The 12,627-nt window shown below is 51.5% G+C and overlaps 1 protein-coding gene across 2 annotated transcripts in view; it reads left to right on the top strand.

Moving 5' to 3' along the window:
* The first annotated feature begins 703 nt into the window (after window positions 1-703).
* MXI1 (MAX interactor 1, dimerization protein) overlaps window positions 704-12,627 on the top strand; it is an 83,108-nt gene continuing 71,184 nt past the window's right edge. The window contains exon 1 of one of the 2 annotated variants that reach the window (XM_036070025.2): window positions 704-1,168. In XM_036070025.2, the coding sequence (XP_035925918.1) occupies window positions 907-1,168 (262 nt within the window). In that variant the 5' untranslated portion in view covers window positions 704-906. The remainder of the gene's footprint in view (window positions 1,169-12,627) is intronic. The other variant, XM_036070024.2, reaches the window with a different exon arrangement.

Here is a 12,627-nt window from a genome sequence, read left to right as displayed (position 1 = left end):
GGGGTGGGGGTGGGGGTCCCGGCCTGCCATTTCTGCTGCTCTGTCAAATAAAAGGGTGCCAGGTGTGGGGGCACCCTAGTGTGAGCTTTGCACAGCTGGACCAAGGCTGGGAAGAGGAGTGTGGAGAGAGATGCTTACATCTCCTCCCCCTTCCTGGAAAATAACTTTGCATTTGAAGGGAGATAGAAGGAGTGAGTAAATCTGTAACTGGGATTTGGTGGCCTGGGGATTTCATTTGACCCCGTGAAGGCACATGCCTGTGCCTGTCTATGTGTAGGGGTGTGTGAATTGGGAGGAGGAAACTTCAGGTTACATGCGATGGGGTTTTTCGGATTGGGTTTTTATTTAAAAAAAAAAGTCATAGCAGCTACCATTTAATGGGGACCCACTCACTATGTGCGAGGCATTGTGCTGGACCGTTCACGAGGTCTTAATTTTATGTGAAGAAAAAAATAGCTTACTAGTTTGTTTCTATGCAGGTCCACTCAGAGGCATCGAGTATTTTTTCCCTTAGTGTTGAAATACAGTGCTCTACTCTGAGGTAAGATTTGGGGAGAGGCGGGGAAGGGTGCGGGGACGGGCAGAGGGCGGTCCCTGCCTCGCTTGTCTCCACCTTTTATTTTGACCGGTCCGATGGCGACAGGCTCGCACTAGGACCCAGGCGCCAGAGCGCCTCCGTCTGTCCTGTAGGTTCATTCAATCTCCCATACACACAGACCCACTGCGAGACCGACACACACTCACACACACTCACACAACTGCACGCAGCGAGGCTCGGGAAGTCAGGTCGCCTCCTCGCCTCGGCGCCTCCTCCGCTCCAGCCAGCCGGGTCTCCTCTGGGGACCGGAGCTCGGCCGGGCAGCGCAGCCCCAAAAGAGGACGAGCTCAGCGGACCCCGGTTCCTCCATGGGCAAACGCGGGCGGCCGCGCAAGGAGGCGCGCTGTGAGGGCGCGGGGCTGGCCCCCGCCGCGCCCCCGGCGGTGGCCGCGCCCCAGCCCCCGGCCCAGCCCGAGGAGCCCGCGGGGGCCAAGCTCAGGTGCCCCTTCTCGGACATTTTCAACACCAGCGAGAACTCGATGGAGAAGCACATCAACACTTTTCTGCAGAACGTGCAGATTCTGCTCGAGGCCGCCAGCTACCTGGAGCAGATCGAGAAAGAAAACAAAAGTAAGTTTAGGGGCCCCGGCTGCTCCTCGGCGCCCGGCTCTTTCTTCCTCAACCACTTGGGCGACCCCTGTCGCCTGCTCGGCCCGCGCCCCCCTCCCCCCAACACACATCCAGCCCTCGGCAGTAAAGCCGATGACACCGGAGAAAGGACACGCACGCACAAAGCTGCTAAAGATGTAACAAAGACGAGCGGGGGGGGGGGCGAGGGGGGGCTGTCGGTACGTCCGTCCGTCAGTCTCCCGGAGGCTGGGAGGACCGCCGGGTGGACAAGCGGGGGAGTGTTGTTTGCTGACAACTGAGCCCAGAGCTCATCTCTTCGAGGTCGCCTTTCTTCCTTCTCCCACCTCCCCCCCCCCCCCAGCCTTCTCGGGCAGACAAGTGTTGTTTTTCTGTCGCTCGTTCCTGGGTGGGGTGGGGATTAGAAGCCGAAAGTTGGAAATCGTAGGCAGAGCTCAGCGGTTCGAGAAAAAAAACACACAAGAGACACACACGACAACAATAACAACAACAACAACAACAACCAAACAGCCCTCCGCGGCAGGGGCTTGGTCTGGCTGGCTCGGCTCGGCTTCTCCCTCCTGTCTACTGTGCTTTTTCCTCCCCTCTCGCAGCGGGGCTCAGGCCATCGCGTCCACGGATACAGTCCCCCAGCACCTCTGTTGCCCTGGGGTGCCGACACCCCCCCTCCCCCAAACAGGCCGGCTGGGCCAGGCAGCGCCAGCAGCTCGCCCCGGACCCGCCGTCCTGCGCCCGGGAAACTTGGCGAGGGGGACACAGCTAAAAGGAAACTTTGGGATCTCGCAGGAAACAATAGTTGGGGAAGAAGGTGTGGGCTGTTGTGTGCGGTTTCTTTATTTTCCGGGAGGCGACTTACGAGCGAGCGCGCCTGGCAAACGCCTGCCTTGTCGATTTCTGCCGTCCTCCTGCCCCCCCCCCACCTCTCGCGGATTCAGGTGGAGAGCAATGTTTGGTGGTGGTGGGGGGGGGGGTGCTGGGAGCCCCACCCCGGCCTGGCCTCCTTTTTGTATTTGTTTGTTTCATTTTTGCCCCTGCCTGCTGGGTCCCCCAGTCCTCCCAGGCAGTCGACTCAGCGTCCTAACGGGGGCACGCGTGTGCGGCGTCTCCAGCACGGTCCTCACAAATAAGAGCTGCGAGAAGGGGGAAGGGGTCGAGGCAGATAAACCGATGGACTGGAGAAAACCAGACTGTTTAATCGGTCCGAACAAGTAGGAAGATCCATGAGACGAGGGGGGGGGGCGGGAATGGTCCGATTGCAACGTGTCAGATCTTGCAACCTCCTCCCCCTAAAACACAACAACAACAGTCCTCAAACACAAAAACACCTTAGCTGACCAACACCCCAGGCCTCCAGGGTGAAAGTAACCGTGTGTTGCCAGCGCCAGTTGTGCAGTGGCTGAAGGCAAAAACAAGGATTTGTGTTGGGAGGACGGTTGTGTATGTTCTTTTCTTTCTCTTCTCTCCTGTTTTCTCGGAGTGCCAGGATTGCGAGAAAGGCGCATCGCTGGCTGTGTAGCCTGCTCAGTTTGCGATTATTCATGGGGGGGGGTGCATTCGTCAGGAGGGTAGTTTCTGAAAAGCCAGAGCTGGTGGGGAGCTGGGTGAAGACGTGGTTTTGTTTGGTGTGTTTGCTTTTGTTGGAGGGGGGAGGGGCGCGATTTCTTTAGCTACCCCTCACCCCGGTCCGGGGTTCTCCGGAGTCTGTCCCGTGGTGACGACTCTGGCGGGGGGTGCACCCAAAGAGGGCACCTTGGCAGTGTGTGGCAAACCTGGTCCCCCACCCCCCCCAAGCATGGTGTACTAAGGAGGTGGCTGGAGCTTCCACCGCGTCCCGCCCCCCGCTTCGCACCCGCAGACAATCAGAGACCTCCGCCCCCGCCCCCGCCGCCTCCCCCGCGGCGTCCCCGGCCGCCCTGGCCGCCGCCACCTCCTAGTTTACCCCGTGCCGGGGCTCCGGCGTGGCCACCAGTCACGTAAGCAGAGGGCCGGGCGCGCCGGGCCGGGCTACCCCGCACGGGGCGGGCCAGCGGCAGCGGAGCGGGGCTCCTGTGGCGGAGGAAGCCAGGGGGCTTCCTCCCGGTCCCTCTCCCGAGTGACCGCACTGCAAGCCCCGCAGCCCCCGAGAGGGGTTCGGGAACCTCAGCGCCCCAGTCAAAGTCAACTTCGTGTGCGTAATCAGCCCCTCGGCCCTACTGCCCCCCCGCTCCGGCCGGCTCCCCGCGGGAGTATTTTTAGCTCTCTTGCCTCTATTTGCCGCCGCTGTTTGGCTCTGCATGACGTGATGCCAACGGCCCCCAGATTTCCCCGAGAGCGTGGGCCGCTGCGCCTTGCCCGGCTTGGCTGCAGGGACCCAGCTCCAGGCCCTCGCCCCCTCCCCAATAGCTCTCGCTGGCGAGGGTGACCTCCAGCAAACTACGGGCGACCATCGCCGGGCCCTCTATTATGCCCCTTGCAAACAGAAGCGGCCCGCAGGGGCTGCTTTATCCTCCCCACTTTCGGTACCCCCCCCCCCACCTCCCGCCGGGTCTGGGTTTCCTGGTACGGAAAACGGCGGGCCCTACATCTGCCTCATTTTACTGGGGGCGCTTCTTCGCGCTGGCGGCGCTCGCCGTTGTTTTCTGCTCGCTGCACACAATGCCCGCGCGTCACGGCGGTCCGCGTGTGCACAGCAATAACGCGAGTTGGGGGGCGGGTCGTGCGTGCGCCGGGCTCGGGCACTGCGGGTCGCTCCGCGCGCGCGGGGCTTGTTTTGCTTCAGAGCCCCGCTTTCCGAAACGCTTACATCATTCAGTTGTTGGGGGAGGGAGGGGGATCTGGGCGTTCCGATAGGACTCCAGCATTTCTCAGGTCCCTGGTTTTTGGAACGAAGCAGGGATCCTAGTTGTTTAATTATTATTATGATGGGAGGGGGCTCAAGCTTTGTTTGTTGGGCAAGTTTTTTTTTTTTTTTTTCTTTTTAGGTCACTACTGCAAAGGGCATTGCTGGCCGGCTCAGGTGCACAACCTCCCCGCGTTCATTTCAGCCAGTTCCCCTGTAATCACTTGATCTCAGTTTCTCCGCCTCCTCCTCCTCCCCCTCCCAGCTAGAGACACATGGTTTCCACATGGAGACAAACTTCTTTCCTCTGACTGGACTTGACCTAGCTGCGTTGTTCAGCCTATCGCCAGCTTCAGCTTTCTCTGACGTCACGCGTTGCTGAGGCCAGAGACTGGTGGGTGGGGCCAGGAGGCAAGCCAGGAAATCTCTGGGAGCTGTAGTGTGGCCAGCTGGTACAATTCCTTCTTAAAGGGACGCTCTTCTCCCCTGAGATGGGTGTCAGCCTTGATTCTCCATTTCGGGTTCTGTGAGACCTTCCCGAAATGCACCAGTAGACCTTGGTCACGAGTTCACACGTTTCGTTTTTACTGTTGTTTGCAAAGTACTTACTTGGCAGGAGCTCGCCTTATTTTCCATTGTTGCCAGAACTGCTTTTCGTTGCCTCTTTGAGGTTTCCGTAGTAGGAGTGCTCACCAAGCTGTGGCCCCAGTGTTGAATTATTCCCAGTAGATATGGTGAGTCTCCTCAGGGAGAGGGTGTTCAAATTAAGTCACCCAGTATTGCAAGACAAGGATTCCCAAGGATATGCGGGTACATTTTCCTGACGTTCTAACTGATGTGAATCCTTAAGGATCTCAAATTAAAGGTCTCCAGAAATATTAATCATGGAGACTAGGATCGGTTATCACAAAATCAGAAGTTATATGTAAATCACCTCTGGCATCATCTATATCCATTTGGGGTCCAGTGAAGGGGTGGCAACTTAGGACCGACTGATAGACAAATATTTACTTACTGTTTTGGAAAAGGTTAAAACTGAAAGGGAAAAAGAACCAGACTCACAGAAAAGCTGCTCAGCGGGGCAAGTAGAAGCTACTCTAACAGGTAATGTCCAGAGGATAGAAATGGGTTTCTCAGTGTCTGCAGAAGGTCGCTTTGGGGGCAATGCTTCTAAGAAGAGAAGAATGATTACATGGGAGTAGACGGCATGGATTGCTCTCTGGAGTGGATTATGTGGGGTTGAGGGTGAGGTGCTTTCTTAGGGGCATGGACAGGCCAAGGAGCAGCCTCTTCCTCCTGATGGAGGAAGCTGCTGCTTTGTGGTGTCATTTGGCCCCACCCCGCCTTCCTCTCTTAATCTTCTCTGCTCCTGTCCAGCAGGTCCACCAGCAAGCACGCTTCGCAGTCATGACTCCGTGCTTGACTCAGACTCTTCCCTCTTGTCTAGAATGGCTTCGTTCTCTTATTCCTCTGAGGTTATCTGTATCTTACTCACCCTTCAAGACCTAGGTCAGCTCACACCTCCTCTAGGAAGCCTCATCTGGCTATTTCTTAATTCCTGGTAGTTGAGAGACAAAGCTTTACAGTTACCCAAAGCAGGGCCCAGATTCCTCCTTTGCCGCTTACTGGCTTTGTGACTTTGGGTACAAGTTACCTAACCTCTCTGAGGTTCCATTTCTTTTTTGTAAATTGAGGATAACAGTAGAACCAGTCTCACATCATTGCTGAACAACTAAATGAGGTACTCCATTTAAACATTTAAAGTCCCTGGAATATAGTAGGTGCTCAATAAATAGCCTCTTCTCTGAGCTTTGATAATCAGTAACCATGCAATCTTCTACTTGCTTCCTGTGTATTAGCTTTATCCTCCCGGGGAGGTGATTAGCATCCTAAGGGAAAAGATCACCTATAGCATTTCAGTATAGGCCACCATTGCATATAGCACAGCATTGGGCATACAGAGACACTTAATATACATTCTTTGATTGGTTGGATTTATCATTTACTGGCTATGGCACAGTGATCAGGTTTGAAGGCCAGGAGACACAGTAAAGACTTTCTGGGGACTTGGAGAAGAGTTGGAAATACTGATCTCTTCCAAGGAAAGAGGGTCTCCCATAATCAACACAGACTGCCCTTGGCCTGTAAAGACCAGGGGCAGCACAGAGATGGTAGGTTAGGCCTGGAGAGTTGAAAGTGCCCACTGTCATCTGCTGTGACCCGGAAAATGAATCAGTTACTAGCAGGAGACTAGAGGACTAGAGCAGGGGACTAGGGCAGCCTTGCTAAAATTGAGGGCTTTGATGGCAACTAATGTTCAAGCAGGTCACATTTCTACATAGCAGCCATCTCACGATTCATTCATTCATTCTGCAAATATGTACTGAGCATCTACTATGTGCACTTGCTTTTCCCTGAAAACTCTGTGGGCTGATTTACGGTGGGGGTGGAGTGGGATATTTGGTTTTGGGGGCTGTGTGTAAAGAACATTCTTAAATCAGGTCTTTATTTTCGCTGCATCCTAAATTATGTTTCTCAGATTCAGTTTTTTTTTCCAGTTTTAAATATGATTTCTGCCCACTGGTAAATGCCAGAAGTAGACTTTGAGGATATTGTTGTGGCTTTCAGAACCCCAGAGCTCCCAGGGACCGGGCACCCTGCAGAGGCGACCCAAGGGACCCTTAGAATATTGGAGAAGTTGAATTGAGCCATTCCTGGTTTGGGGGGAAAAAGGAGGTCCCATCAGTTCCAAGGGAAAACAATAGCTGCTATTGACCCTCCCCCGCTGATGGAAACACTCTCCCATTGACATACCCCGAAATGGGGATTTTTATCTGAGGATGGCTGGTCAAGAGCTTGGAGGGAAAACTGAGGGAAATGAAGAGGGTTGCGTGGTGCATCAGCAACTAACTGCATTACGCAGTATCAGTACTGGCTACCATCTTTGAGCACAGACTCTATACCACGTATGGGGCTAAATGTGCATTATCTCCTCCAGTCTTCACAACAACCCCATGATGTGTGCAATTTTATTACCCCATTTTATGGAGGGGGTAACCAAGGTGCAGGGATGTTGAGTAACTTGCCCAAAGGTCATATGGTTTAGTGAGCTGAGTTTCGAACCTAGGCCTCTGATTCCAGAATGAGCCTGCAGTCTTAACCATATATGCATGTACACATTTTCCAGCCAAGGAATGAAGTCCAGAGAGGTAAAATGACTTGCTCAAGGTCACCCAGCAACCCATAGCAGAGCTGGTATTTGAAACACTCTGTTGATTGTTCAAGGTCTTCCTGTACACACCCTGCTTAGAAAAGGCTGAGAAGTGAGGCCGAGGACAGAGGAGCCGACCAGAGAGGTTTTTTTTCAGACTTGTTCAACTCTCCTGGCCCTAACTCAAGTTTAGGCTCCTAGGAAACACCACCCCCTCCTGCTGCCTTTCCCAAGTCTGTCCTCTGGGCATATCAGAGGGCTTGGGCTGTTGCTATGGTACTGGGGCCAACAGCAGGTTCATCAAAAGCCGGGTCTTTTGCCTTAAAAAAAATGCCCAGCCCTGCAGAAACGAATTGGCCACAAAGATTTGCATCAGTCATTGTGGCTTGTTCTGTTTTAGATCCCCCCTGCCTCCTTACCCCATCCCCTCCTCCCTACCACCACCACTTTCTATAAATACAGTTGGATAAATATTGATTTAAACTGGGTTTCTGGAGGAGAAGCTCATGGCTGCCCTGGCCTGGTCTTCACTTAGATACCACCAGGATGCCAGGCCTGACACACCTAACCCCCGACAGCTCTGGCTTCCAAATGACCCGTTTGGGGAAGGTGAGTTGTGGTTTTGTGGCTTTTGAGTTAAAAAAAAGAGAGAGAGAGGGAGGAGAAAAAGGAGCAAAAAAGCAACAACCCAGCAAGAAATGGGAATCTTCTTGCAGAATGAAGAAAGCAATTTTCAGCAGGCAGAAATCAGCGGGGGGGGGGGGGGCATGTATTGCTGTCTCGCCTTCTGAACCATTCTCTTGACTTTCCCATTCTTCCTTCCACTCCATTTTAGGTTTTGTTTTTAAAGGAGGCAGGTGGCAAGACAGAGTGTCAGGGCTAGAAGGAGCCCCAGAGGTCACAGAGTATCCATCACCCTCACTGTGTAGATGGGGAGGCTGAGGCCCAGAGAGGGCAGTGGCTTGCCCAAGATGATGCAGCAGAGGCAGGACCAGACTCTTCTGGGCCTCTCGCCTGGTGTGAGACTGGATTACAAGCAGAGCCCCAAATTGGGCTTTTGTTTTACAGGTCAGGTGCTTATAAAGTCAGCAGTTCTCAAACCTGGTTTACTGATCCTAGGGTGTGTCCAGTTATTGCAAAGGTCATTGCAACATTCTCAATGGTCTTTCAAAATGAAGCTAATTTGAATTTGCCATTTAGAAAAAAAAAATTTTCTTTTACATTGGGGCTGGGGGAAGTAGGAGCAGCCCAAAGGCAGTGACAGTGACAGGATGGCTACCCAAGCCTTATCTGAGGAGGAGAAATACAAGTCTTCCCAGAGGGGCCTCCTTTGGGAGTGGTGGGGGGAGCTCTGGGCTCGCACTGGAGAGAGGCTTCAATTCCACAGGGACAGACACCTGCTCTCTGGCTCTTCTGCTACTAAGGGGAAGTAATTGTCTCTGATATCATTGTCCCTGAGTGGCCTGGCTGGAGGTGTTAAAGCTGTCAACAGCTGACTTGATCTCCCCGGCCAAAAATAATGGGAATTTGCCGCCATCCTCCAGAGCTTGAGACTTCTTTACTTCCTCATCTTGGCTGAGTTGTGTTAGGCCCCTTGCTTGTGAAACATTTTGAAAGTTCAGGTGACCCTTGCTTTGAGCAATAAATCTCCAGGAAATATATGTAAATAGGATCCCTTTTTAAAAAAATTTAGATTGGAGACTCTCTATTTAAAAGGCCCTCATGGCAGGGCGCCTGGGTGGCTCAGTTGGTTAAGCGACTGCCTTCGGCTCAGGTCATGATCCTGGAGTCCCAGGATCGAGTCCCACATTGGGCTCCCTGCTCAGCAGGGAGTCTGCTTCTCCCTCTGACCCTCCTCCCTCTCATGCTCTCTGTCTCTCATTCTCTCTCTCGCAAATAAATAAAATCTTAAAAAAAAAAAAAAAAAAGGCCCTCATGGCATATCCTTTTATAATCTGTGGAACTATGTTGCTTGTCAGGAATTCTCCCTAAATTTGTTCTATGAATGTCTTCATTCATTCATTCATTCATTCAACCGATATGTAAGGAGCACATACTGCTGCTTTATGTCAGGTACTTTGCTAGTCCTGGAGCCACAGTCCCTGCCTTCACGCATGGAGGGTTTACTCTATTCTAGTGCCAGGTTTTAGAAATTCACTTGTCTTAAAGTGAACCCCAACAATGTAGAATTGCATCTGACTTGGACTTGGTGTCTTTGGTTCTAGCCATCATTACAGACGGGACAAAAATTTATCTTAAGCTTCCTAAAAGGAATAGTCCCTCCCCTCCCTGCACCCCCTACCCCCACCCCTGTGTTTAAAATCTTCTGTGTTTTGTGTTTGTAATTTTTACAGATCTGAATTTTTTTTTTTTCTGCCTGAGCTTAGGAAACTAAGTACCCTATAAGCAGCCTTGTAAATAAACACATTCCACTCTCAGCTCTTTATAGATTGGGGCATTCTGTACTTGGAGGATTGTCCATACCAGCGTTCCTACCAAGCCCACTCTCCCATATAACATGCCCTTGGCCACATACCTCTTATATCCAACTCCAGCATCTGCTAAGGAAATTTAAACACAGCAAAATTAGAAAGATAAACATAGTGTCCTGGGGGAGACTGGGACATTCAAACTAAAGCCAATAAAAAGGGATTTGGATTACCTACTATTTGAGATACTTTACTCTTGTGTCTTTATGGCCATTAGCAAGAATACTTGAATAAAGATGATTTGGGACAATTTTAATACTGTTGTATTAAAATGGAGGGCATGCCCAGGGCTGCTGTGTTTGTGGCCATAGGTGGCCGGTGGGAGCTGGGGCGGCCTCTGTTTTTCTTTCTGCAGGGGCCCAGAACTGCCTTATGACATCCCTGTGTTAATCTCCGTCTTCCTCTACCACACCTGACCTCCCATACCATATTTCTTGACTCCTAAGACTCTGAGTGCCTTGCATACAACTTTCTTTAATTCTTTTCACCAGCTGTAAAATTTAGCTCAATTCAACAGATAATGTCTAAAACCTGCCAGGAGCCAAGCCCTGTGCTTGGTGCTTTCAAAGTGCAGGCGGTATGGTCTCCAGTTCGAGCTCATATTCCAGTACAAATGATAGACAAATAGAGACCAATAAATAGTTCTTGCCTGTCTCCTAGGAGTCTGATAAGCTGTCCCCAAGGGGACTGCTGACAAGTGCAATGTTGTCTCTGTTTTCCAAAGGCATAGCGATAATGGCCCCCTTTACTGAGCAGTTACTATGTACTAGCACAATGCTAAGTGCTCTGTATTAAATCCTCACAACCATACAATAGGAGGGTGCTAGAATTATCCTCATTTGTAAATGAGGAAAGCCTTAGCCTTAGCAAGGCTAAGTTCCCCAAAGCCACATGCTAACATAGAGTGGAGCTGAAACTCAAACCTAGGTTTTTCTTTCTTCTTATGAGAAGTTAGGCCTCAAGGGGCAAGAGGAAAGGGATGGAATCTGGAATGTTTGAAGTCCAAGCTGAGGGTCCCCTGGGGGATGCCTCCCCGGAGTGACTTCCTTTACTTCCCATTCATCCTAGGGCGGAGAGAAGGCAGCCCAAAGCTTCCAGGGCTCTTTGGATATTGACACTAAAGTCAGATGAGGGCCCTTTTTCTGAAGGACACTGGTCTAGGGTGCTGCTCCTTCCATGTGCAGTCCTACCTTGCCCAGCAGCCCCTGGGGAACTCACCCAACCAGTAGAGCCCCTGTGGCTCTGCACACTAGGATGTCAGGGGTATGAATCCACACCCTCCCAGGTTGTGCTGGGTTTCCTGAAGGCGTTCGAGATTGTAAGGCAGCTGGTCTGGCCCTGCTTTGAGCCAAGGGCTTCTGCCAGAGAAGCCGGAGGGGAGAAGCACGTGTGAGCTGCAGAGATGAGCTATAGACCCTGGCTGCCACCGTGACGGTGTGGGCCAGCTGGTTCCGGTCAAGCGGCGTAGGTCCAACCTCTTCCTCTCCTCAGTGGAGATCAAGGAAACGAGAGTGATCTTAAATATAACTGGGTTCATGTCACATACTTGTTTCAAACCTTTCGATAGTTTCTTTCCTATCTCACCCTTACTGTTGAGAGTGAGTGTGGTCCTAAGATGGGCAGCCTTGGCATCTGCTGGGAGCTTGTCAGAAAGGGGACTCTCAGGCCCCGCCCCAGACCTGTTGAATCTGAATCTGTATTGTATCACAATTTCCAGGTGGATTTGTGTGCTCATTAAAGTTTGAGAGGCCAGCCTAGACAGCCCTTGTGATTGCCCTGGTCCTCCTATCCACCCGAAGCCACCCCGCATTTATTATTTATCCTTTATCCTACCTATCACAATTTACTCTGATTTTGCTGGCTTGTCCTCAGTGTGTCAGGCTAGGATACAAGCACCTTGAGCCCTGGGTTCATTAAGTAGTTTCATTCCTTTTTCTATCTTCAGCATCTAGCTTAGTGCTCAAGATGCTTAAGGAATATCCGTTGAATGAATGATGAGTTCTCTCTCTTTAACCTTCTGACCTAGTATTTCTCAACAAGGGAGCTACTGGTGAGACAGTTCTTCTTGTGCAGATTAGTCCAGAATACTGCAGGATGTAACATCCTTGGTTCCTACTCACTAAATGACAGCAGAACCCCCCAGTCATTGTGACACTCAAGAAAGACACTCCTACTTATTTCCAAAGGGGATCGCCTTACTCCTGGTTGAGACCATTGCCCTAACCAGTTTTGTTTGGCTGATCTGATTAAACATACCTTGATGTATGCTGTGGGGTCCCAGAATTAGAAAATCTAAGTTTGAATCTGGTCATTACCTATGTGACACTGGGCAAATCTCTTAACCTTTCTAGGCCTCATCTGTGAACCAGGGAATCTCAGAGGTGTGCTGAGGAGTCCATGAATTGACTGTATGATGAGCACCGTGTACAGTTGGCTCTCATTATGTGGAACCTAGTATACAAATGGAGGCATATTGTTCTAAGCTCTCTGGGGAATCTCAGAATCCTAGAATCAGAATGCTGGGGCTGGAAGAGATGGAGAGATCAGTCTTGTCCTTGAGGAGCCAAGGAAGGGCCTGGTGTCTTCATTCTAGATGGTGCACCTGAGGCAGAGAACTCAGCCCCAAGGCAGGAGGCTGGGTGTGTGGCTTAATAGTCTCCAGGGCCTGGCTGAGCCTAAGAGTGACCTCCACAAGTTTCTGCTGTCTGGAAGGGAGTGTTGATGCCAGTGGGTGGGGGCAGGGCAGCTCTAGCCAGGCTCCTGGCAGGGGAGGGAGGGTTACCCAGGGCTGTGGCAAGAATGTGGGGCATCCTCTTAGCAGCAGGGAAGGCCTCTGGCAATTTTTTTTTTTTTTAAGATTTTAAAATCAAGTTGCATCTACCTTTGAAAGAACAGATCATTGCATCCAAAACCTGATACATGC

The sequence above is a fragment of the Halichoerus grypus genome, chromosome 7, assembly GCF_964656455.1.
Source record: "Halichoerus grypus chromosome 7, mHalGry1.hap1.1, whole genome shotgun sequence".
Taxonomy (NCBI): Eukaryota; Metazoa; Chordata; class Mammalia; order Carnivora; family Phocidae; genus Halichoerus; species Halichoerus grypus.
Note: the sequence above shows the minus strand (reverse complement) of the source record. Positions and strands in the feature narration are given on the sequence as shown.